The 27,997-nt window shown below is 34.3% G+C and overlaps 1 protein-coding gene across 1 annotated transcript; it reads right to left on the bottom strand.

Moving 5' to 3' along the window:
• Positions 1-9: 9 nt before the first annotated feature.
• On the bottom strand, positions 10-27,997 carry LOC112835496 (transmembrane protease serine 11G-like). Its single transcript, XM_025886976.1, has 9 exons — positions 27,919-27,997; positions 26,492-26,610; positions 22,371-22,438; positions 21,623-21,783; positions 7,867-7,905; positions 6,809-6,980; positions 5,347-5,606; positions 1,757-1,899; positions 10-171 (listed from the first exon to the last, which is right to left on the bottom strand). Exons 1-9 carry the CDS (start codon positions 27,995-27,997, stop codon positions 10-12), a joined length of 1,203 nt encoding a protein of 400 aa, XP_025742761.1.

Raw genomic sequence — 27,997 nt, forward strand, 5'->3', positions numbered from 1 at the left:
ATTGTTGCATCAGATGTTGGTTTTAGATTTAATCCAGTCCCGATAACGAGTCACTTTGGTGTAAATTCCAGGCTTGTTTTTTTTTCCACAGTCTATTCCCCAGCTTACTATTCCAATAAGATACCAGATTTTTCTATCACGTGCTATAACCAGAGGTCCTCCAGAATCACCCTGGAGAAGAAGAAATGTACATTGTCAATAAAATAAATGAAGGGAAGTCAAAAAAGCAAGTTAATGAGCATGTGAATGCCTACTAAATTAATATTTTAAATCAAGGTATGTAAAATGAGTTCTATTTTTACTTCCCATTAGTATTAATGTAACAGTAGAGTTTATTACTTATTATCTCTGTTTTTATTTTACTACTTCTGCTTATCTGTGTTAATGTCTTCATTTGGAAGGCAGTGTGAATAAAGCTAAAGTTTCAGTTTTATCTTGTGTAGTTTTTAGTTTTGCTCTATCTAAATAGGAAGCACAAACTGAACCTAAGTCCAGGCATACAATTCTTACATGATTGATGACCTCAAGGCTCAACTATATGTCACCTCCATGAAGCCTGTCCTGTTAGCTAGATATAATCACTTGCTTTGAATTTGAATTGCATCTTGTTCCATTCACACCAGTTGATAGGAAACTGTCCTGGATGTTATATTGTTGTGTAGTAATAGGTTTAAGATGAGAAATATAATGTGAAGGACACTCCAGGCAAATGTGCATTATTTATTACAGACAGGCTTTTATTTCCAAATCAAGATTTAATCCCTAGACCTCATGAACTGGTTTGAAGTGTATGAATCTTGAGGACTTTTTTATTAGATTGTAAATTCATATGCATTCAGTGTAGGTTGTTTTTTTTTATTTATATTTCCTTTAGTAATTGCCATATTACCTTGCAATTTACAAAAAAAACCCAAAAAACAAAAAACAAACAAAAAAACCCCCAAAACCAAAAACCCTGAATGAATAAGTGAATGAATGTTTATTATATCACATTACAAACATCCAATGGCATATCAGTAGTGCCACCTTCATATTTAGGAAAAGCAGGTGTATGTGTCAAATTCTCAAATGCTTCCTAATCCTTTAAGAATTGCTAAACTGTTGGACCCATGTCAAAGTCTTTATTATTTTAATTACTTAATTTTAGCCTTTTAAGTGGCCTGACTTTAAAACTGGTATTCTCCTTAAATGCTTAACACTTAAAGTTTTGTATGGTTTGGGGAAATGCTATATATTTAATTAGTTTTTAGATATAATTTGTGAGGTAACGCTTTAATATGAACTAGTGTAGATAAATATATTTTTTCTTAATAGTGTAATTCTATCTGAATGTATACTGCTAAAGGTCAAAGTGTTAAGCACTGGTAGGATGATGCTCTGTTGTCCATGGAGGTATCTGAAGACATCATTCCATAGTGCCTAGTAGGGACTAGATACCTAATTGGCTATCATTGTGACTTGAAGCAATGATTGTGTGGCTTTCTGGCTTGGTTTCTACTATCTGCTTCCAGTTTTTTTTTCTCTAATTAAAGTTCTAATTTGCAACTGATGGTCATTTTTTTACAAAAGGTTCTGGATAATATGAGGGTGTTAAATGAGGAGTATTTCTTATAGTTCTCCCATTCCCCCTTTTTACACTCTCTTCTCTCCTCCACAACTTAATTTTATGGAGTCATATGAAATGACACTGGTCTATGGTCAGTACGGCCACCCTTATTCAACAAATTCATTTTTGTGGATTTGAGTCTATTCTTACCTCACAAGCATCTAGTTTTCCCGTTAAAAATCCAGCACATATCATTCCTGATGATACGGCACCACCATATACATTAACTTGATTACATATATCATTACTTATGATCTCTACTTCAACTTGTCGCAGAGTATTGGGAAAGGGACCTAAAAAAGAAAAAAAATTAATAGATGAAGAATTTTCACATTGCTGCTTATAATAGTTAAGTGTTGTATCTTACAAAGGATGGATCAGTGATAAAACATGTATCTTGAAGTTGACTCTGTGCTTATGACTCTGCTCAGGTTCAAATTCTATTTTTTATATGTCTTCTATGTGCTAGGTACCATTCTTGTCACATTTACTTCCACTATCTTACTTAATCCTTGCAATAACCAACAAAGATATGAATATTCTCTTTTTCAGATGGGAAAACCAAAGCTTACCCAGTTATGAGTCTTGCTATGATCACATAGCTAAATGGGGAATAACATTAGATTTAAACCCAAGGCATTTCTCACCACCTTGGATAATTTGTAATAGTTCACCTTAACTTACCTGGAAATCTGCCACATCACTCTAAAAAGGACACAGCTATACTGGGAATTGATAATCCTTTAAGAAAAGCAGTATAGAACAAGGTTGTACTATTAGAAGGTAATTTTAATGTTGAATAAATGGAATGCTATTGCTTCATCAGAAAGACCATGTCTACTTTGATCTTAAATGGCTATCCAAAACTAATTCCAGGGTAAGTAACAAATACCAAGAAAAGAAATAGATCATGTTTTAAATGACCCACCCATTTATTGTTTTGTTATATGAAAAGTACTATTTCATTGTGTATTGTACAGTTTTAGTCATGTGTTCTCCTCATTACCATTTAACAGCTTTTATTTTATTTTTTCTTTTTTTAAATTTAAATTCAGTTAACCAATATATAGTACATCATTAGTTTTTAGTGTAGTGTTCAATGGATTCATTAGTTGCATATAACACCAAGTGTAACAGCTTTTATTTTAAAGACTATATTAGTCCTTCACATAAAGATGGGTGCTCTGTTTACAACTGGTTCAAAGACAATTGAGACAAGGAAGGAGGGCAGGGCTGTCAGTTTGATCAACTAGTTGGGGTAATTCTGTGCTAAAGGCTTAGCACATATGAGTTTGAACACTGCACAATTTATGTGCTATTTAGCCTTGTGCAAGTTGTTTAATCTTACTAACCATCATTTTACTCACCTGTAAAATGAGAAAATGATACCTATCTCACATGTTTATTGTGAGGGTTAGAAAATCATTAATGTAATCAGTTGTGATAGTGCTTTGTTCCATATTCAGATTTCAGTCAATGGAAGCTATTGGAGTGAACTGTAGAGTTCAGGATTACATATTTAAAACCCTCCAGGTACAAAGATGCACTTCAATGTTAATGATGGCTGGTGAGTGCTAGAGCTTTTATAAGAGAAGATCTAGGTTTCTAGGGATTTTGTCACTAAGTATAAATAAATCTAATCCTCTATATTAACACTAGGAAATTCACTTACCTAGGATTGACCATCTTGCTGAGAAATTAAGCCTAAATCCTTTACAGTCATTAAAGTTATCTAAGGTCTAGTGAATTTCTTCACCATTTTTAAGCATGAGAGGGTTATTATATGACCATTGTCTCTTCATTTCTGATTCTCCTTGAAATACTCCCAGGGAAAGAGTCTGTTCACCATCTGTTCTTTATACAAATTTTTAGAATAATCTAAACTATTTGTGTAGCTGCTTCAGCAGTATTCAGTACTATCTCTTTTGTTCTAAGTGACATTTAAAATGTATAGATATTCCTAGGCTTTTAATCAACTGTATTTCAACTACTTATAATTTCTGTGTGCCTACATTTATGTTTTATTTTATGTTAATTGGTCTAGGATGCTAGGTTTTAAATTTTAAATTACATTCTTTAATCTCAACTTTTAAAAAGTCAATTCAAGTGCTTAACAATATAATAAGCTATTTTACATTATCAACTATTCAAGGAAGAAATTATCCAGACTAAAAAGAAGTTTCCATTTTATAAGCTGCCTGGTTTCAAGATTTCTGATTAGACATAACTGGATAAATTTTGGCAGGTAGGAGTAGAAAACTTTAGTCTTTGTCTCAGTTTGAAAGTGCAGAGAAAACCATAATCAAATATTTAATACTTAACTTTTGACTGATGTCTTATAAATTCATAATGTTATTCCTGAAAAGTATGTATCTTGTTAGAGTAAACAGATCAAGGCTTAGTAATCTGCACACTATTGGGCATTGAATGATTCATGATGAAGTCCCAAATCACTCACACTCTACTACTCTGGGAGTGGGTGATGTTAAGTTTAATTAGGGTCTAGAGGAAGTGTAACTGATATTGCCCTAGTGGTAGATGGTATCCATTTCTACTCCAATCAGTAAGTGGCCTGTCTAATCTCAAAGGATTTGATTCTCCTTTGTACTCATCACCATTCCCTATACAACAAGGCAGAACCCCCAGAGATGAGGAAAAGAATTCTCAGATTATAATGACGGTATAACAAGCTGGACCCAATGTCAGAATTTTGAAGTACATATTTAAGGGAAGCAAATTTCTATAAAAATGAAGTGACAAAGACTCAACAGATAAAAGCTATACTTGGAGGAAGTGCATAAATAAGACTACAACTTTTTTTGTTTTTTTTTTTTAAAGATTTTATTTATTTTTCGACAGAGAGAGAGACAGCGAGAGAGGGAACACAAGCAGGGGGAGTGGGAGAGGGAGAAGCAGGCTCCCTGCTGAGCAGGGAGCCGGATGCAGGGCTTGATCCCAGGACACCGAGATTATGACCTGAGCCGAAGGCAGACACTTAACGACTGAGCCACCCAGATGCCCCAAGACTACAAGACTACTACACTTTTTAACAAGAGTGTGGAACAAGAATCAGAAATTCAGAGGCAGATTGAACTATATGTAAATTTTCACCTAAGAGAGGTAGAAACTGGAGACACAACAGGATCTAAAGGTCTGTCTTTGCAGTTTATTGTGTGTTATTAAATGTAGTAAAATGTTATACTTGTGAACTTTATAAATCCTGAGGCTCAAAAACCGCTCCATAAGTACATGGATCAGAGGGGCCCCATTTGATATTTAGCATATCATGCGTGCCATTTAAAATGTTTGCGTAAGGCTGTTTTTGTTTAGTTGAATGACACATTACAGAAGTTTATCATTATTACTGTTCACAAATCACATACTTTAAGATTCATGCAGCCATAGCAGAATCTCTGCATATGAAAACAGCAACAGAAAGAAGGGATGTGAAAAAAAATATGTTTGAATAATTTTTGAAAAGAAAGTTATAACTAGTTTCCAAAGTAGCCCATAAAGAAGGCATTAAACATAGATGCTGTGTAATAGTTCTAGCCGAAGTTTCCATAAGTCACCATATCTAGGTTTTTCTATGTGTTGTTTCGTGACATTTTTCATGGGACATCTTGATTTCATCTCTTATTTTCAATATTGTGATTTTGAATCTTATTTTATGTCTCCATTCAAATGGAAAATGGGTTTGCATTTTTTGCTTAGCTTTTTTTTTTCACTGAGATACTCACCGTTAGCTTTTAATGCTCCCCATCCAGTGACAAACACTGGACTATGAGGCAAGACTTCAAAAGTAGCATCTGGGAGACAGACTCTGCCCACATCATTGGAAAATAGGACGGGGGTGGAGAGCTTCACCACAGCGATGTCATCGTCGTGCTTATGGGCAGCATAGTTTTCATGAATGATAATTGATTGTATCTTTCTTCTCATCAGTGGAGGACTGAGAGTTGTTCCGAAACTAGCCATCCAGAGTTTGGGGTTTTTGTAACTGAATCACAGATTTAAAAGGATTATGGTTCATTCATTTCTGATCTAAAGTTGCCCAGGACTCTGAATCAGCATGGGACATAGGGGTGGTAGAAGGGCAAATGGTTTAAGGCGATAGTTGATGGGTCTTCCACCTTATTTGAGGCTTCTCCCTTCAGGACTGCTTTGCTTCATCTAGCTGATACAAATGCCCTCATTTTAAGGTAGCTTAAATTACTTCTCTTGAGAGGGAGTTTGTATTTTCTAAAGGGAACAAAATGTAATTGCTATTTTTGATTATAAAAGTACTACAGATTTGTTGAAGAGACTATAAATAAATAAAAATTAGACATATGTACCCACATATGTACACATCCACACATGTATACTTTCATATGCATTCAGTTATATATATGTCTGTATAACTATGGAGGGAGAAAAAGAGAGGGAGGGACGGGAAAAGGAGAGTGAAAGGTATCATGCTGGGGCCACACCTTATATATTGTTTTCTCATCCTTTCTTTTTAGTTAACATTTTACCCAGAATATTTCCCCAAATTATATGAATTTCACTAGAGTTATTATTATCTCTTTATTATCTCCATATATCCCATATGTTAAATCTTCAAAAAAGATAAAAAAGTTCAGCACTAAAGATATTCATGTGGGATAATCTGATGTAAGTTTGTGGGTTGGGATACTATATTAGCAGAGTTTTTTTAAAAATTCTACAATATATCTTAGGATATATTGGAAAACTGCTGAGTGTGTTTAACTTTTGACAGCGTTGGCTTGTTCTTAAAGTTAGGAAAATATATTCTCCAGAATATATTTTCAGTTGGAGATGAAGATTCTCTAACTTTTCTGCTATTCTTTAGTAACTGTCATCTGTTCCTAAGCCTGCTTCAAAATCGTTCCAGTGGGATACTAAGATGCTCACAAAAGAATGAAAAAGGTAGGGGCGCCTGGCTGGCTCAGTCAGTTAAGCATGTGCCTTTGACTCAGGTCATGATCTTGGGGTTCTGGGAGTCTTGGGGTCTGGGATGGAGCCCATGTCAGGCTCCTGCTCAGTGGGGAGTCTGCCCTTCGCCCTGTTCATGCTCTTGCTCTCAAATAAATAAATAAATAAATCTTAAAAAAAAAAGAATGAAAAAGAATTATAGGAACTGAAGGTGAAAAAAGAAAGTGAAATTGGTGATCCTTTTGTTACAGACTGAGGACTTACATGTCAAAGCAGTGAGCGGCAGTCAGGAGCCACTCCTCACTGATCAAAGAAGCTCCACAGAAATGGATGCTGTCCATTTGCAGGCTGGCTTGCCATGGCCAATCAGCTTTTTTTGCAGGGTAACCCTCAGCAATTCTCTCCATGAACAGAAACTCCCTCCCTCTTCCACAACCTGTCCGGAGGAAATAAGGTAGTTATTTATATATTTTGTTTGTTTGTTTATTTTAGGTGACACACAACATTACATTATTTTTAGTTGTATAACACAGAGATGCAACTTCTTTAGACATTATGCTATGCTCACAATATAGCTATAGGATGGTTATTTATAACCAGAGTTATAAACATGTGTCAGCCTGTGTGGCACATAGTTAAAGATGGAAACATATATAGATTTGCCTTGCTTTTAAAAAGTTAATTGAAATTATATAATAGGAATAGTGATTATTCACACTGAAAAAGGATTAACTTAAAAAAAATAAATGATTTAATATCCTCCCTGGTACATTTAAAGCAACTTCAGCTTAAGATTTGTTTGTTTTTTTTTTTCATATCTTTCTAGGTCATTTTCTTATGTATGGCAATTTATTCCAGTGATATTTGACAATTTTGAGTGTCAAATGTACACTATTTATTACAGAACAATGCCATTTGTACACTTAAAATACTTGTCTAATATTATAACCATTACCCTACTATAAGTTAAGTGTCAAAGTTCATGCATTAAAGTTAATGGGTGTCATTTAATTCTAAGCAAAATTTTCTACTTTAACAAAGTGAGCCAAATAAAAATAAATATGATAAAATGATAAAGAATTGTTAAAAGAAGTTGTCAGTGAAACTTTCTGTGAGGAATAACAAGTTATTTCTAAGGAGCTCATATAGACATTCCCAATTATTAGTAGTAATTTTCTCCTGATAGAGAGTTAAGTCATGTATCTATTCAGAGATATTATATACTTTGGGGAAATAGAAAACATGGGGATAGAGAATCTCTAGCAGTATTTTGAGTTTTAGCATTCAATTTGCAAATATTGCAGTGATAGTCTCAAACTTACAGCTGTTCAGAATGTGCTCTGCTTGTGTTTCATTCATATCTGGAAAAAAATAAGATGATTGCTCAGCAATGGAACAATTATAATCTGAAAATACTATGCCTACACGACATGAATGTTTCTGGTTAGGATGAACTGAATTATTCAGGAATTTCTTAATTTAAAGGCAATAAAATAAAATCCTACAAAAAGGAGAGGCCTGGATATAAATTAAACCCTTCTTCTGACTATTTGTGGACTCTAGGAAAATTCTGGTTTATGATTTTAAAACCATTGGCATAGAGAAGGATATTGTTTATCATGAAGGATGACTACATCTAATTAATTTAGCCATACCAATTTATTAAAATGCAAGTTAAGCAGAAGCGGATCTAGGACTACTTTCGTGTATGTATTATTATATGGTAGACACCATTTCTTTCTGTCCTCATTTCATACATTAGTGATATGGTAAAAGCACTCAAAGCATCTTAGATGCCTGACATCTCCATAGAGGCTCCAACTGAAATAAAGATCCACCAGTGTACTAACGAATCCTTAAAACATGTTAGTCATTTTATCATAAACTAAAACAGAAGAAAGCATGATCAATGACTATTCCCAAAAATTATATGAATTATTCCTTAAGCCAGATAGTATAATAAGCAATCCAGATCCATGTTTTTGTTAAGAAGAAAACCAGTGTAGAGTTTTGGTAAGCTTGCAAATTAATGAATCTTTCACTCAGACTCTAAAGAGGAACATTGTGTTCATCTGCCAGGAACTATGCTTATGTTTATTACTATGTTTATTAGAATAAATCCCTTAGAATTAGGTTTTGCCAATAGTAACAATTCCCTAGTGGCTTCCCTGATCTTTATAATAACCCCAAACTTCCTACCTGGATCTGCATGACATGGTCCCTATTTATGTCTTTGTTGTCATGTTGAACTGTTTTTGCTTTCAGCCACTACTCAGTGCCCACCCTGGCCTTTCTGTTCCTTGACTGTGCCAAGGTATTCCTACAGCCTTTATTCTAGTTGTCCCTTCTGCCAAAAAAGCTCTTCCCTTGACCATTTGCATGGTTGGTTCCTTGTTGCCATTCAGATCTTAGCTTAAAAATCCTCTCCTCAGAGAGAGGCTTTCCATGACAAATCAAAGTAGCCTCCTACTCTTTATTCTCTGTATGGAAATTCATATTACTTGATATTACTTTGTTTATTTGCTTGTTTAGTGGGCCGTTATCTTTTTTATTCCAATTAAAATGTTCCATGAGGACAGGTAATTTAGTTCCTGGCACAAATAAGTTCTCAAAAAATAATTGCTGAATTAATAGTGAACAGTAATGATAACTAATAATTTACTGAGTCCTGTATACCAGGGACTATACCAAGCACTGCTATATCCTCACAATAATATGAGGTAAAACCATTAAGGACATGATTTAAATACTTATCAAGGTAAAAAGCTTGTCCTACAACCATTTCACTGTAAAGTCAATTATAGTCTAGTGTCACCATCTGTAGGTTATGGATCAGTGAGAGGGGTGGAATTATGGTTACCTCACAGATAACTTTAGCCTGGGCTCATTTCTATCAGCAGAAACTATTGATGAACTTCCATGGTGATGTTATATCTCATATGTAAACATTATAGTAGATATGTTCCACCTGCAGGGTAAAAGTTAAATAGCTCCAGTTCTAGAACAAGATTGTGTAGACTCACTTTTTTCTGCTCTTCTCCTATAAATACAACGAAATACCTTGAAAATTATCTAGCAGATAATAATAAAAGAACTCTGAAAGCTGGAAGGTGGAAGGCAAAATGGCTAGAGACTACAGTATTTTAAGGAAAATGTGGTGCGTTTCCTAGTTTTATGTTCACCTCACATATATTCTGGACTGGAGACCAAGGAAGGCCTACAGTCTGGAACCATCAATAAGCATAGACAAAAAAATCCTAAGAATAGTCTGTTCTCTCCATCCAAATACTGGAAAAGAAGAAGCACAACAAAGACCTAGTGAGGATCCCAAACCTCCTGCTTCACAACACAGGGCTGGCTATCCATTTTGCCAGCAGTAGTGATAGCAACAAGCCCTTGACCTTCCCAATCCCCACTTCCTAACCAGGGTACCAGCTTGTAGAATGACACCCACAGGGACAACATCAACCTTTATATACGCAGTGACATAAATGGGTTCAGGCCCACTGCACCCCTCCACAAGGGATGGCCCAGGGATGCAAGGCAGCCTAGAGAAGCTTTTTCCACTCCTACATGTTGCTGGCAGCAAGGGTTGAGAGGAAGCTCCAGGAGACTAGAATAGTACTGCAAGGACTCTGAAAACTAAATTGTTATTGAAACAGTGAAAGTAAGTGAGAATCTACACTCCAAATCTAAATAAGTGGACTACCTGCTAAAATAAAAGAATTAAATAGAATCAAGAGTCTCCTAACATAATAACTGAAATGTTTAGAATACAAAAATTACTTGCAATACAAAACCCAGGAAAATCACAATCTACATGAGAAAAGACAACCAACTGATGCCAATACTGAGATGAATAAGATGTTGGAAGTATCTGATGTAGATTTTAAAGCAGATGCCAGAAAAATAATTTAGCAGTCAACTACAAATTCTCTTGAAACAAGTGAAAAAATAGAAAATCTAAGCAAAGAATAGAAGTTATAAAAACCAAATAAAGGGGCGCCTGGGTGGCTTAGTTGGTTAAGCTCCAACTCTTGATCTCAGCTCAGGTCTTGATCTCAGGGTTGTGAATTCAAGCCCCATCTTGCGCTCCACACTGGGCATGGAGCCTATTTCAAAAAAAAGGAAAATTACAGGACTGAAAAATATAATTAATAATAATAATAATAAAACCCTGTTGGATGGGCTTAATAACAGAGTGGAGATGGGGAATAGGTTCACAGTAAATTTAAATGAAATTAAATAGCATTTACTCAGAAGAACAGAGAGAAAAGAAATCGAATAAAAGTTAACAAAGCCTCTGAGATTTGTGGGATAATAACAAAAGATTTAACATTAATATTATCAGAGTTCCAGAAGGAGAAGAAAAAGAGTGTGAGACTGAAAAAGTATTCAAGGAAATAATGGTTGGAAACTCCCCAAATTTGGCTAAAGACAGAGATGTATAGATTCAAGAAGCTGAGAAAATCTCAAATAGGAAAAACTCAAATCCACACCAAGACCCATTATAATTAAGTTACTAAACACTAACCACAATGAAAAAATTCTCAAAAACAGAAAAATGATACATTACCTATAAAGTAACACCAATTCAAATAACAGCAGTTTTCTCATCTGAAACCGTGGAGGACAAAAGGAAGTGGCATAGCACTTTTCAAGTTCTGAAAGAAAAAACTATTAGCCATGAATCCTGTATCCATTGAAACTATATTTAGAAATAAAGGTATTCTATGATGAAGGGAAATGAAAAGAATTTTAGTTTCTAAAAGACCTGCTCTTGGATAATGGCTAGAGGAAGCTCTCCAAACAAAAAGCAAATGATAATAGAAGAAGGTTAGTACCTTCAGAAAGGAAAGAGACAGAATGTATAAAAACACAAATATACATAATAGACTATTTTTCACCTTATAGGTTTCTTTAAACATATTTTATGGTTGAAACAAAAGATGCAGCACCATCTGATGTGCAGAATATATAGAGAGGAAATATTAATCTGATGTGCAAAATATATATAGAGAAAAATTTATCTAAAAAATGGGGAGGGCAAAGAGACCAAAATGGAAGTAAAGTTTCTACACTTCATTTGAAGTGGTATAATCTTGACACCAGTAGGCTGTGATATTATGTGTGTGTGTGTTAATATCTAGTATAGCCATTAGGACAGCTATACATAGTGATAAGCTCAAAAACATTACAAATAAATCAAAATGGAACTCTAAAACAAATGTTCATATTACCCACAGGGAGGGAGGGAGAAAAAAAGGAACAGAGGGACAAGAAACAGCACAAAAGAAAGCAAATATTAAAATGAAAGACTTAAGCTCTAACATGTCAATATTTAATATGTGAATGGTTTAAATACATCAATTAAAAGACAGAGAATGGCAGAGTGTAATTTGGAAAACATGACTCAGCTATTTTCTTTTTACACTGAAATTTCTAAATTGAAAGTAAAAGAATGGAAAAAGATCTTACAAATATGAATCTAAAAAAAAGCAGTAGTGGCTCTATTAATATCAGATAAATTGGGCTTCAGAGAAAAGAAAATTACTGGGTACATAGAGGGACATTACATAATGATAAAAAGATCAATCTACTAAGACTATGTAACAATTTTAAATGTATGTTTACAAATAAAAGAGCTTCGAAATACACCAAGCAATAATTAAGAGAGCTGAAGGAAGGAAGAGAAAAATTCACAATCATAGCTGGGGACTTCAACATCTTCCAATATCAACAATTGATGTAATTACTAGACAGAAAGTCAGTAAGGATATAGAATTAAAGAATACCATCAACAAGATCTAATTGACATTTATAAAACACTCCACCCAACAATAACAGAAAGCATATTATAAACACCCATGGAACATTCATTAAAATAGACCATATCCTGAGTCATATTTAAAAGAATTGAAATCAGAATATGTTCTCTGTTCATAGTGGTGTCAAATTAGAAATCAATAACAGAAAGGTAAGGAGAAAAATCTCTAAACACTTGAGAATTAAACAACAGACTACTAAATAATACATGGGTCCAAGAAGAATTCCCAAAGAAAATTAAAAAAAAATTACATAGAATTGAGTGAATATGAAAGTACAACATAGCAAGTATTATGGGATGCAGATAAAGCATTACAGAAAGGGAAATTGTAGCACTAAATGCTTATGTTAAAAAAGAGAAATGATCTCAAATCAATATTCTTGAGTTCCTAATTCAAATAAACAAATAAACAAACAGAAAAAGAAGAGCAAAGTAAGCCTAAAGTAAGGAAGAGGAAGGAAATAGTGAAGAAAAAAAATCAATGAAGATCAAAATTTCAATCAAAATTAAAAACGGAAAAATAATATAGAAAAATCAATGAGACAAAAACACTGGTTGTAAGAAAAAAATCAATAGAATTGATAAATTTTGGAAGATTGACAAAGATAAAAATAGAGAAGATACAAATCACCAGTATCAGGAATTAATTGAGGGGATATCACAAAAGAGCCTGTGTAAAGATGTAACGTGTATATACAATGGTATATTAGCCATCAAAAAGAATGAAATCTTGCCATTTGCAATGACTTGGATGGAACTAGAGGGTATTATGCTAAGCGAAATAAGTCAGAATTTAAGTGGAATGTAAGAAACAAAACAGATGAACATAGGGGAAGGTAAGGAAAATAAAATATGATGAAAATTGAGAAGGAGGCAAACCATAAAAGACACTGAACTCTAGGAAACAAACTGAAGGTTGCTGGAGGGGAGGTAGGGGAGCAAAAGGGATAATTGTGTGATGGGCATTAAGAAGGGCACCTGATGTAATGAGTACTGGGTGTTATATGTGACTGATGAATACTAAATTCTACCTCTGAAACTAATAAAAAAAAGTTATAGGGTTACCACACTGACCTGAGAGTATATGCATAGAAGAATTTAAAATGAATGTTCACACAAAAACTTGAAAAAAAATGTAAGGAATACTTTGAACAAGTTTACATTCATAAATTTGACAATTTTAAAGAGAAGGACAAATTCCTTGAAAACCATAAACTACCAAAACTCAGCAAAGATGATATAGATAACCTGAATAGCCCTACTATTAAAGAAATTGAATTTGTAATAAAAGCTTAAAAAAAAACCAAACCAAAACAAAACAAAACAAAACTTTGGGCCCAGATGGCTTTACTGGAGATTTTGGCAAAACATTCAAAGAACACCACTTTTACTCAATCCTTTCGAACTATAAGAAAAGAGAGCATTTCCTAATTCATTTGATATGGCCAGTATTATCCTGATATTGAAACTAGATAAACAAGAAAATGAACTAATATCTGTCATGAATTTAGATGCAAAATTCTCAAGAAAATTTTAACCAATTGAATCCAACAATGTATATAAAGAATAATACAGTGAAGAAGTGGATTTATTCCAGGTATATAAGGATAGCTAGATATTTATAAATCAATTAGGGTGATCTACCATATAAACAGGCTGCAGAAAAAAGTTGTATGATTATGTCAATTGACACAGAAAATGTATTCGATAAAATTTGGCACCTATCACACCACCACACCAACCTATCATAGTCACAATAAAAAAAAATTGGAAAATAACAAGTGTTGATGAGAACGGGGAGACATTAGAACCCTTATCCGTTGCTGGTGAGAACGTAAATGATACAGCTACTGTGGAAAACAGTTTACAGTTCCTTAACAAGTTGAACATAGAGTTCCTCTATTGCCCAGCAATTCCACTCCTAGGTATCTATCCAACAGTAATCAAATCAATACTATACACCAATATTTATAGCAGTACTATTCACAATAGACAAACAATGGAAATAGCACAAATGTCCATCACCTAATGATTAGGTAAACAAAATGTAATATATCTATAAAGTAAAATATTATTCAGCCATAAAAATAATGAAGTATTGCTACATCATAAAACACGGATGAACTCTGAAAATAATATGCTAAGTGAAAGAAACCAGACACAAATGTCACGTATTATATGGTCCCATCTATGTGAAACATCTAGCATAGGTAAATCCATAGAGACAGAAAGTTAATTAGTGGTTGTCAGGGGCTGGGTCTGAAGGGAGAATGAGTGACTATTTAATTGGTATGGGATTTCCTTTTTAATTGGTATAGGATTTCCTTTGGGGTCATAAAAATGTCTTGAAACTAGGTAGAGGTGATGGTTGCAAAACATTGTGAACTAAATGCCACCAAATTGTACACTTTCAAATGGTTAATGGTTAATTTTATGTTATGTGAATTTTACCTAAAAAAAATACTCAACATAGTAAAGATGTCAATTTTCCCCAAATTGATCTATAGATCTAGCAAAATTTCTATCAAAATCTGTTTTTTGTAGACATAGACAAGATTATTCTAAAATTTATTTAGAAAGGAACTAGAGTATTTAAAATAATTTTGATAAAGAAGAATAAAGTGGGAGAATCATTCTTCTTATTGTTAAGCTTGCTATATAGCAGCAGTAATCAAGAGAGTATGATGCTGGTGGAAGGATGGACACATAAATCAATGAAATAGAATGGAGAACCCAAAAATAGGTCCACACAAAAATGCCCAATTACTATTTGACAAAGGAGCAAAAGTAATTCAGTGGAAGGTAGGCAGCCTTTCCAATAAACAGTGCTGGAGCAATTGAATATATATTAACAACAAGAACAATGACAAAAAAACCTCACAGCTTATACAAAAATGAGCTCAAAATGGATTTTAGGCTTTAATGTAAGACATAATGTAATGTGAAACCATAAAACTTATAGAAATAAGTTTAAATGTTAAAAAATCTAAGTATAATATGTAAAATTATAAAATTTACATAAAAGAACATAGGAGATAATTGTCAGGGATCCAGTACTAGGAGAAGAATTAGATTTATTACCAGTAACAGATCCATAAAAATTAGAGTTCAATTGGTTGAATCTCATCAAATTTAAACTTTTCCTATCTGAAAGACTCTGTTTATGGGATGAAAAGGCAAATTTCAGACTAGTAGGAATTATTTGCAAATTACATATCTGACAAAGGCCTCGTATGTAGAATATATAAAACCTCTCAGTATTCAACATTTAAGAAATAAAAATCAGCTCAATTAGAAAACACTTGCACAGGTACTTTGCCAAAGAGGATGTATAGATGGCAAACACATAAAAGGATGTTTGATGTTATTAGCTATTGGAGGAAATAAAATTAAAGCCATAATGAGATATCACTATACACCTATCAGGAAGGCCACCTTGAAAAATAATGATAACGCCAAGTGTTGGCAAAGATGCAGAAAAACTAGGTCTCTCATACATTGCCAATGGGAATGCAAAAATATACAGTTACTCTGGAAAGTAGTTTGGTAGTTCCTTTCAAAATCCAAAATAGTTTTATCAACCCAGCTATTGTACTCTTAGACATATCCCAGAGAAATAGAGACTAATTTTCCCATAGGAACATGTATATGAATGTTCATAACAGCTTCATTGTAATAGCCAAAATCTTAAAACTATCCAAATGTAAGGGATAAGTGGTTAAACAAACTGTGGAATACCATGGAATACTACTCAGCAATGAAAAAGAACAAATGATTGGTACACACTTCAACATGGACAAACCTCAAGGAAATTATGCTGAGTGGAAAAGGTCAATTTCAAAAGGATACAAAATGTGTGATTTACATGACATTCATGAAACAACATAATTATAGAGATGGAGAATGTATTAGTGGTTGCCAGAGGCTAGGGATAGGTAGAGAAGATGGGTGTAGTTATAAAGAGGTAACACAGGGGAATCTTGATATGGTACAGTTGAATATATTGACTGTGGTAGTAGTTATGCAAGGCTACATATGTGATAAAATGGCCCAGAGCTATACCTACACATACACACACATGCACATACACACACACACACACAAATGAGCTCATATGTAACTGTGAAATTTGAATAAGCTCTATGGACTGTATTTACACCAATTTCTTGGTTGTGATGTTGTGCTATAGTTGTATAAGATGTTAACATTACCAAAGGCTGGGGGAAGCATGCAAGTGCATAAGATTTCTCTGTAAATTACTTTGCAACCTCCTGTAAATCCATAATTATTTCAATATATTTTTAAAAATCAAGCATCCTATATAAAATCAATGCACAGAAATCAGTTGCATTTCTATACACTAACAATGAGAGAGAAAAAGAGAAATTAAGGAGTCGATCCCATTTACAATTGCACCCAAGCCCATAAGATACCTACGAATAAACCTAACCAAAGAAGCAAAGGATCTGTACTCAGAAAACTATAGAACACTCATGAAAGAAATTAAAATGACACAAATAAATGAAAAAACATTCCATCCTTATGGAATGGAAGAACAAATATTGTTAAAATGTCTATGCTACCTAGAACAATCTATACAGTCAATGCAACCCCTATCAAAATACTATCATTTTTTTTCACAAACCTGGAAGAAATAATTCTAAAATTTGTATAGAACCAGAAAAGACCCTGAATAGCCAAAGGAATGTTGAAAAAGAAAACCAAGGGTGATGGCATCACAATTCCAGACTTCAAGCTATATTATAAAGCCGTAATCATCAAGAGAGTATGGTACTGGCACAAAAACAGACACATAGATCACTGGAACAGAATAGAGAATCCAGAAATGGACCCTCAACCCTATGGTCAACTGATCTTTGACAAAGCAGGAAAGAATATCCGATGGAAAAACAGACAGCCTCTTTAACAAATGGTGTTGAGAAATTGGACAGCCACATGCAGAAGAATGAAACTGGGCCATTTCCTTACACCACACACAAAAATAGACTCAAAATTGTTGAAAGACCTAAATGTGAGACAGGGATCCATCAAAATTCTAAAGGAGAACACAGGTAGCAACATCTTCGACCTCAGACACAGCAACTTCTTCCTAGAAACATCGCCAAAGGCAAGGGAAGCAAAGGTAAAGATGAACTACTGAGACTTCATCAAGATAAAAAGCTTTTGCACAGAAAAGAAAACAGTCGACAAAGCCAAAAGAACCAACAGAATGGGAGAAGGTATTTGCAAATGATATATCAGATAAAGGGCTAGTATCCAAAATCTATAAAGAACTTATCAAACTCAACACCCAAAGAACAAATAATCCAATCAAGAAATGGGCAGAAGACATGAACAGATATTTCTCCAAAGAAGACATCCAAATGGCCAACAGACACATGAAAAAAATGTTCCACATCACTCATCATCAGGGAAATACAAATCAAAACCACAATGAGATATTACCTCACACCAGTCAGAATGGCTAAAATTAACAAGTCAGGAAATGACAGATGTTGGTAAGGATGCAGAGAAAGGGGAACCCTCTGACACTGTTGGTGGGAATGCAGGCTAGTCCAGCCACTCTGGAAAACAGTATGGAGGTTCCTCAAAAAGTTGAAAATAGAGCTACCTTGTGACCCAGCAATTGCACTGCTGGGTATTTACTCCAAAGATACAAATGTAGTGACCCAAAGGGGCATGTGCACTCCAGTGTTTATAGCAACAATGTCCACAACAGCCAAACTATGGAAAGAGCCCAGATGTCCACTGACTGATGAATGGATAAAGAAGATATGCTATATATATACATATATATATATGTAATGGAATACTACTCAGTCATCAAAACATGAAATTTATTTTGCCATTGCCATTTGCAATGATGTGAGAGAGAGAGAGAGAGTACAAGCAGGGGGAGCATCAGGTCGAGAGAAAGGGAGAAGTGGGCTCCCTGCTCAGTAGGGAACCTGACGTGGGGCTCGATCCCAGGAGCCTGGAATCATGACCTGGGCCAAAGGCAGACGTTTAACTGACTGAGCCACTCAGGCACCCCTATTGTTCTTTGATAAAGATGCTATATGCTAAATTCTAAGCCACATCTTTGAGTTACTCATTTCCCTCCAGTTATTTCCCATGTATACATGTTAATAAACTTCTGTTTCTTTTTTTCTTATTAACCATCTTTTATTACAGGGGTCTATTATTATAGTCAAGAACTCAAAAGGCTAGAGGGAAAATTATTTTTCTTCCCTACAAGTAAATTCCATGCATTTTTCTTTATATTTTTTTGTATTTAAATGATGAAAGGAAACAGAAATAGAGACATATTTGGGGATCATAAAAGAATCACTTAATGATTTCATGAAAGGTTGTCATAGAGTAAAATGAAAGACTAAAAGCACATTTTTATGAGACACTGACAATCTTAGCTAATTTGTTCTTTTAACTAATTGTTTTCCTTTTTCTTTCCTTCGTTCCTCTTGCCCTCCATCCTTTCCTCCTTCCTTCCTCCCTTCCCTTCCCTTCCCCTTCCCTTCTCTTCCCTTCCCTTCCCCTTCCCTTCTCTTCCCTTCCCTTCCCCTTCCCTTCTCTTCCCTTCCCCTTCCCTTCTCTTCCCTTCCCCTTCCCTTCTCTTCCTTTCCCTTCCCTTCCCTTCCCTTTCCCTTCTCTTCCTTTCCCTTCCCTTCCCTTCCCTTTCCCTTCTCTTCCTTTCCCTTCCCTTCCCTTCCCCTTCCCTTCTCTTCCTTTCCCTTCCCTTCCCTTCCCCTTCCCTTCCCTTCTCTTCTCTTCCCTTCCCTTCCCTTCCCTTCCCTTCCCCTTCCCTTCTCTTCCCTTCCCTTCCATTCCCTTCCCTAGTCCCTTGGAATCACTGGAGAGAATTCTGAGAAGGAATGTTCACAAGGCTATAAATTTTAGAAAAAAATTCACCTAATTATCCATGAGCATTTTAAATTCAGCAATTTTTAAAAAGAAGATCTACATAGACAACTATTTAGCAAACTTGAACTTATTAATTCTGAAAGCTAGACTCAAAGCTTCCCGTTGAGCTTTATTATAATCTTGTATAAATTGCTTTTGAAAGATTATACCCAATACATTTCTGCATTGTTTCTTCTGTGTTAGACTTAAGATATTAGCCAACTAACGCTTCCCAATATTTGTGGTTTGGAGCCATGTGTGTGTTTTAGTTTTTCAGCTACCTTTTTCAAGACATGTTATCAATTCTCCAACTCCCTAGGATCTGGGTTGCTAAAAATATCTGAGAAAGTCCATAAAATAATACATTACATTAATATGTTTATACTTGTACTTTCAAAGCATTTTTAAGTTTTTCCAAAGGATAAGTTTCATAGTTGCTACTATTTTCATTTTGCAAAACAGGAACTAAGACAGTTTCAGCAACTTACCCCAGGCTGCACTACTATGGTTATTGCTAAGACACAGATCCCCTGAGCTCTAGTCTAGGGTTCTTTCCACCACTACCTGCAGACTTTCCACTGGAATGCATTCCATGCATTTTTCTTTTTACTGTATATACTGAAATGATTACTCTTACCCTATGAAACTCAAGTTTTGTTTTTAAAATTTTTATGTATTTTTGTGTAGTCCTAAAACTCCATATGGAAAGAGGAATGATTCTAGTTTCCTCAGTGTTCTGTGGTGTTTGTTAAATTTAAGATTGCTTTTGTTTCCTGCCCACTTTCAAGAGAATGAGTTAGTTTACAGAGTTAAAGACAGAACATTTTACAAATACCAAGTTCCTGCACTGTGCTGAGTTCTGTGCTAATCTTGGGGTTATGACTGTAAGTACAGAAAACGTATTTCCTGTATTCAAGGAATTATCAGTCTTTTGCAGAAAGAGATGAAATAAAAAATATACAAATTTATTTCTGAATACCCTTGGTAAGCACAGAAGTCTCAGGATGAATGATGAATCTGAGGAGACCTTTCCACAGGAATGAGGAATGTCTTAACAGTAACTTGCTCTGATAGGCAACAGAAGATCTGATGATATATGGTTTGCCAGCAGATGCCTGAATGGGCCAACCCCTCACCTTGATCCAGCAACGCTATGAAGGACCTAAGTGCCCTAACACCACAAAGTGCGGGTCAGGGTGGGCAGATAGATCCAGAAATGATGGAGTTTAAGTTTGTAACATTTAGCTTAATGGGAGTTCAAGATTAAATTATTATTATTTTTATAAAATCAAAATTTCGCACATACCACTACATCCTTCAACAAAATGTTTTCTTCAGAAAGTCTTACTTCTGCTATCTAAAGCACAGTGCATTGGATTCAGAGTCTACTCTGTTCTAACTGCATGATTAACAGAACTGAATGTTGGGCATTACTCACAGAAACTTCAAGTTCTTCAAGCTATTTTTTTTTCTTTTTGACTTTCACCAAACCTATAATGCAATTTTGTCTTCTGTTAGCATATTATAATATATCTGCTCTAGCCCTCTGGAACAGTTTTGGGGGGAAAAGTACCAAGGGAAAACTTATTAGTAACTGTAATTACCTGTCAGCCTTAGAGTCTCATTTCATAGCTTACACAAATTCTTGTAAAACATGGCAACTTCAAAGTTAATATATGCAAGGCTAAAAATAACCTTGGAATTATAATGAGCTTTGTTTAATCTCATACCCCAAATATTTATCACCTAGTTCCTTATGCTTGCGTGGCAAACGACATTGTGCCTTTATGCCAGGGAAGGTATCATCAGGGTCTCGCATTTTTCTTCTTCTGTCTCCTCCATGCCCTGGGCCAATCCTATCCTGCATGCTTTTAGGAAGGCTCATGGTAGTGTCAGAAAAAAATGACGTGTCTCCTTTCACAGGAGCCAAATCAGGTTTGCGCCCCACATATGATTTCTGTGCTCATACCACTCTTACATTCTGGATTCTGATTGGAGAGAGTATTGCAACAGAAAGAGCCAGGCACTACAGAGTGTAGGTTTTTATCTCATACATGCTTAATTAATTCAAACAACTCCACCAAGATCTCTTAAAAAAAAAGAAATATTATATTTGCGTTATCATACAAATTCTGTTTCATAATTATTTCCATACTAATCAAAGGAAGATAATCTTTGGTGTTGATTGTGTGGAGATTTATTATCAAGTAAATGAGAAACTTAAAAATGAATAGCGGTTTCATTTTATGGTGAAATAAAGCTTTCTCTGTAAATGAGAAGATCGTTAAAATGATAAACTTTAACAAGGGAAGGAAAATGGGATCTCTTGCCTTTAAGATAAGGTAATGAAGTATCTATCTTCAAGAAGCTTTCATTTGATTTCAACTTCTGATGCAAAATGTTGTCAGCTTGCCTTTTTATCGTGTTTGCATTGTTAGAAACAAACTGAAACTTAAGCAATACATCTGTTTTCAAACCATCATTACTTGACCTGAAAAAGAAAAACACCAGAATCAATGAGTGAGTAATAGCCATACTTATGATTATTTTATACTTTAGTATTTAAATATTAGTTATATCTTCAAGAAAATGCAACATAAATATTTTATATATTTTATTGTCATGGATTTCCCTCCTTCCTGTATCATATAGGTGTTAATACTGGAATTATCCCCTGCTTGTAAAACTTGATCATATTCAGAGAAAGCTGAGTATCTAAGAGTTCTATAATTTTTTTTTCTGGCAAAATACATAAAAAACACTTGTTAAATCCATCAGCTTTGTGTATGTGTGTGTAAAGTAAGTAAAACAGAAGAGTATTCAAGGATTGTAAGATTCTTTAAATGCAACAGTCTTTAAGAGGACAACCAGTAGAATATGTTGTATCACTACCCAGGCTGAGAAATTCTCTCCCTATAGGTACTCTGTAAAGCAGGAATAACAATTAAATGTAATAATATTAAAATATTTTTGCTCTTGATAAATCTAAGATTTTTAGATCCTGTCCACAAATCAATGAAAAATAACTAAGTAATACAAAGTTTCCTTTCATCATAAAAAATAATTAGTTGTGATTACCTGAGGTCAACAACATGAGACTTGATGTAATGATGATTTAAACTGGATCTTCGAAATATCTTATCTATCTGAGAAAAGAAAAAAAACAACAGTATAGACCTTTTTAAAATAATTCACACATTTCAGCATATCACAAAAATGCCTGTATAAAATCTGCAGGAAGAGCATTTACTTCTAAGTTTGTTTGCAACTATTGTCAAAAAGCTCATTTGGACATAATCCTCTTGTCATAAAGGTCACCCCTATAATTGGATGTTGATATTTGAACTTGTCACATGATCAAGGATGGCTGATATATATCAAGAGTTGAATTAAGCTATATATTTCAGCAGCCAATATAAACCATACATGGGGATGGAGGTGCTGAGACAGAATTTCTCTGAAAATTTGATGTGTATGGAATTATCAGCCATTATCATTCAAGCTTAGTTATCATCATCATGGCTCTGATTGAAGGATCATTTCTGTAGGCTTTAGTGAAACTTTTTAGGCCATCTTTTGATCCTATAGTAAATGGAGGAGAGGAGGAGAATGTGTATTTATCAGGTACTTCCTTAAAAAGAATATACTTATCAAGAAAAATACATGAAATGATAACTTAGAATAAGAAAAAAACTATATGTGGCATTCGTATGTCATTTTAGACTTCCTTTATGGGATAATTTCTCTGTAGTATAAGATCCTAGAAGAAATTATTTCTTACCAAAACCACAACTTATTACAGAATCTGTGGTTTTACAAACCTGTTTACCATTGATTCATCAAGTTGACTTCTTGAAAAAGGACCGACCACATGCCAAAACTTAAGTGAACCCGAATCTCAATAATTAGTTTCACAAATCAGAAGAGCTGCCAAAATTGAAACTGGTTATGTGTTGAACAAATACATTTCACTCAACTAATTTGATTTATCAATTTTTTTCTGGTAAAATGCCATGTCATATTGCATAGTTTGGTGAGAATGCTTATTGAAAAATCAATAGTTATTAAAAAATGAATGACCACGTGTTTTCCTTCTGATTATGAAGGGAATTTTTTTTTTTTTTAGTGGTGGTGCTTTTTAAAAATTTTTTATTGTTATGTTAATCACCATACATTACATCATTAGTTTTTGATATAGGGTTCCATGATTCATTGTTTGTGCATAACACCCAGTGCTCCACACAGAATGTGCCCTCTTTAATACCCATCACCAGGCTAACCCATCCCCCCACCCTCTCCCCTCTAGAAACCTCAGTTTGTTTTTCAGAGTCCATCATCTCTCATGGTTCGTCTCCCCCTCCGACTTACTCCCCTTCATTCTTCCCCTCCTGCTATCTTCTTCTTTTTCTTTTTTCTTAACATATGTTGCATTATTTGTTTCAGAAGTACAGATCTGTGATTCAACAGTCTTGCACAATTCACAGCGCTCACCATAGCACATACCCTACCCAATGTCTATCACCCAGCCACCCCATCCCTCCCACCCCCCACCACTCCAGCAACACTCAGTTTGTTTCCTGAGATTAAGAATTCCTCATATCATTGAGGTCATATGATACATGTGTTTCTCTGATTGACTTATTTCACTTAGCATAACACCCTCCAGTTCCATCCACGTTGTTGCAAATGGCAAGATCTCATTCCTTTTGATGGCTGCATAATATTCCATTGTGTATATATACCACATCTTCTTTACCCATTCATCTGTCGATGGACATCTTGGCTCTTTCCACAGTTTGGCTATTGTGGACATTGCTGCTATAAACATTGAGGTGCACGTACCCCTTTGGATCCCTACATTTGTATCTTTGTGGTAAATACCCAGTAGTGCAATTGCTGGATCGTATGGTAGCTCTATTTTCAACTGTTTGAGGAACCTCCATACTGTTTTCCAGAGTGGTTGCACCAGCTTGCATTCCCACCAAGGAGGGTTCCCCTTTTTCCGCAACCCCGCCAACATCTGTCGTTTCCTGACTTGTTAATTTTAGCCATTCTGACTGGTGTGAGGTGGTATCTCATTGAGGTTTTGATTTGGAGGGAAATTTGTTTTTTAAGGAAATAGTTTTATATACACATGTACATGTATTTGACAAAACAAATATATGTTCATTGTAGAAAGTTATAAAAAGCAAACAATAGAGCAAAGTAAAATGAAAAGCATTAAAATCATTTCCAAATCACTGCATAGTGAACTTCCTATTTACATTTTTGGTTGTATACTTCCAGATTTTCTACATTCATTTATATATATTTTATATATGATCTTTATATATCTTATATATAATTATAAGTTTTCTGCCTGCCTCCTTCCATTTTTCCTTCCAACTTCATCATTTTGTTGTTGTTTCTTTTGAAATCACAGCTTTGTGAACCATGTATTATTCATGGCAATTGAGCATATAAAGTTTAGATTATTGAACTCTATAAGAAGTTTCTAAAATTCATTTTATGCACTGGTTTTAATCATTTCTTCTAGGAAAATATTTCCTAGGACTGTGATTTATAATCTAAATCAGGGGTCAGCAAATTATAGCCTATAGGGCAAATCTAGACAGCCACTGTTTTTGTCTGGCCCATGATCTAAGAATGGTCTTCACATTTTTTAATAGTCGAAAAGAATCAGAAGAAGAAGACTGTTTTGTGACATCTAAACATTTAACAAAATTCTACTTTCAGTGTCCATAAAGAAGTTTTATTGGACCATAGCCATACTCATCTGTTGATGTATTGTCTATGGCTGCTTTTGCACTACAATGACAGATTTGAATAGTTGCAGAGACCACATAGCCTGCAAAGCTGAAAATACTTATTATCTGGCGTCTTAGAAAAAAAAATTGCCAACCTCTGGTCTAAATTAGTACTTTCCTTCTTTCTGTTGCCTCTATTTATACTCTAGAGGAGAGAGCCAGTTCTAGGGAGTTGGCCATTTATTTACTAGTCTTCTCCTTGAAGTGTATTTTTATAGTCCTCCCATATAGCAGACACTGTTACAGGCACCAGAAATAAAAGAATAAGTAGACTTAGCCCCTCACGAAGTCAGAGAGGCATAGACCTACAAAATAATAATGATGTAACAAGGTGGTAAGCGCATTAACAAAGGTGTATGAAAGTTCTGTGAGAGCACAGGAAACAGGTGCTAATGTTTATTCAGGCATAATTTTTCATACTTTTTATTCATAACATAAACCAGTCTTCAGAATAACTCAGAGAGGTAGGTGAAATTATCCTATTTTGTAGTTGAAGCCCTAGGGCTCAAGTAGCTTTTCCAAAGCTCATAAAATGTCAAGAAGTAAAATTTGGATATGAATCTAGATGTTCTGACTTCAAAGCTTAGACTGTCTGTAATTCAGTATATTGCTTCCTACAACAAAATACACCTTGCCCTGATCAATATCAAAATTTCCTTCAGATGTATTTTTGAAAAGACATGCCAACCCCACTCAGTTGCATCCTTTAACTCATTTCATCAGCTCATTTTGGTTGGAAATGGATAAAGAAATATTTCTGAACCTGGCAAGAATGATCTGTCATCTTTGGTCAGTACTAGGCTCAGTAGAAGCTGTATACACAACTGAAGTCTTCAGTGGAAGACCTTGTCTGTATGTTTCTGTGGTATATTTTCAGGAATAAATGTTTTGTGTAAGCTGTCTAGTGGGAAATGTATCAGGGTCAGACACACATTAGGTGCTTCATAAGTGATACATGGTAATGTTTATGCCTAAATGATTGAGCTATGTTTCCAGATAACTCAAATAATTTTACGTTTTGTATTTGAGTTATTTAATCTTTCTCTTGGGCTTCTATTATTCAGTCTTCAGTGCAATTATTCTTTGCCCAATGTATTTTTCCAATTTTCCTGAGATACTGTTGGTTAGAGTGGCCAGGATTAACAAACAAAAATATGGTTAAGTTTTAATTTCAGATAAACAACGAATAATTTTTAGTAGAGGCATGTTTAAAATGTTGAATGAAATATGTCTTCAGGAGGATCTCAAATTAAAATTTAACCGAGAATTCTGTATTTTATCTGGCATCCCCAACCTGGGTACAATTTGATATGTTCTCAACTTACCCCTAACTTTATTTTAGCCTTCTTCTTCACCATAGTATTGTCAGAGTAGGAATGATGACAGACTTACCTCATTATTGACTTTTTGTTTCAGGTCTCTTTTCATTTTTGAGTGTTCAACTGAAAAGTCAGGATTATATTCAATACTGGGGATCTGGAAGGAGGTTTGGTAATAGTAAAATTTCTGATCTGGAAGGGAGAACAAAAATGGATAGTTTCTCTTTAGTTCATTTGAGTTGTATAAATATCACAGTAGAAGGAATAACTTGCAAAAAAGTCCTATAATGATGAGCTCCTGGGAATTAAACATGAAATAGTTGTGGCCAATACTTCCCTCTAACTTTTTTTTGGAAGTAAAGTTGATATATAACATTATATTAGTTTCAGGTGTATAACATAATAGTTTGATATTTGTATATACTCCATATGTGTGTATATATGTGATATATATACATATATATCATATCTTCTTTATCTATTTGTCCATAGATGGACTTAGGTTGTTTTTGTATTTTGGCTATTGTAAATAATGCTGCAGTGAACTTGGGGGTGCATATATCTTTTCAAATTAGTGTTTTTATTTTCTTCAGGTAAATACCCAGAAGTAGATTAGCTGACTCATCTGGTAGATCTATTCTTAATTTTTTGAGAAACTTCCATACAGTTGTCCATAGTGGCTGTACCAATTTATACTCTCACTAACAGTGTACAAGGTTACCCTATTCTCCATATCCTTGCCAATACTTGTTATTTTTTTTTTCTTTTTGATACTAACCTTGCCAACAGGTATAAAGTGATATCTCATTGTGGTTTTGATTTGTATTTCCCTGATGATGAGTGATGTTGAGCATCTTTTCATGTGCCTATTGGCCATCTGTATCCTTTCTTCAAAAAAATGTCTATTCAGGTCTTCTGCCTATTTTTAAATTGGATTGTTTGGCTTTTTGCTATTGAGTTATTTGAGTTCTTTTTATATTTTTGATATTAACCCTTTATCGTATATATGATTTGCAAGTATTTCTAACCCATTTTTAATATTACATGTTCTCATAGTCATGTGGTCGTCAGTTGTTTTCTGACAAAATTATTACCTGTTAGTGATAATTCATAAATTTAAGCTGTTAATTAGATCATGATAGAATGTAATATATTCTCATAAGTTAACCTGGAAGTCAGAATTATTACTAAAGTAATGTTTTTACTTTCAGTACATTAAATATTATTAAACCATATAATAACATAAGATGTATTGCTTGTTCAAGAGATAATATTATGTGAACCAGTTCAAATTTTAAATGCTAGAATTAATTTTTATAAAGGATGATCATTTCCCAAAGGTAGATATGTTTATGCAAATTAATACTGCATTATGCAAAGCTTACATACACTTAAACAAATTATTGTTGCAATGAAAATTACACTCCAAAATATTAGGTTTGGAAATAAATCCAGTAAATCTTCAAATTTTCAAAAGAATACAATGAGATATATTCTTACCAAATGCCAAAAAATAAACAAGGAGACCGATGATTATTGCTAGAACCAACACAACAGTGGCGACAATGAAGACTGTCAT

Source organism: Callorhinus ursinus, unplaced genomic scaffold, assembly GCF_003265705.2.
Source record: "Callorhinus ursinus isolate GAN/ISIS: 27379988/994484 unplaced genomic scaffold, GSC_fseal_2.0 scaffold4, whole genome shotgun sequence".
Lineage (NCBI taxonomy): Eukaryota > Metazoa > Chordata > Mammalia > Carnivora > Otariidae > Callorhinus > Callorhinus ursinus.

Bases quoted from the DNA above. Each gene is read 5' to 3' on its own strand.
- LOC112835496 (XM_025886976.1), bottom strand. From the start codon at position 27,997: ATGACAGTCTTCATTGTCGCCACTGTTGTGTTGGTTCTAGCAATAATC. The intron at 26,611-27,918 runs GTAAGAATATAT...TCTCCCTTCCAG, and splicing joins TGTTTATTTTTTGGCATTTG to ATCAGAAATTTTACTATTAC. The intron at 1,900-5,346 runs GTGAGTATCTCA...TTTCTTTTTTAG, and splicing joins GGGAGCATTAAAAGCTAACG to GTCCCTTTCCCAATACTCTG.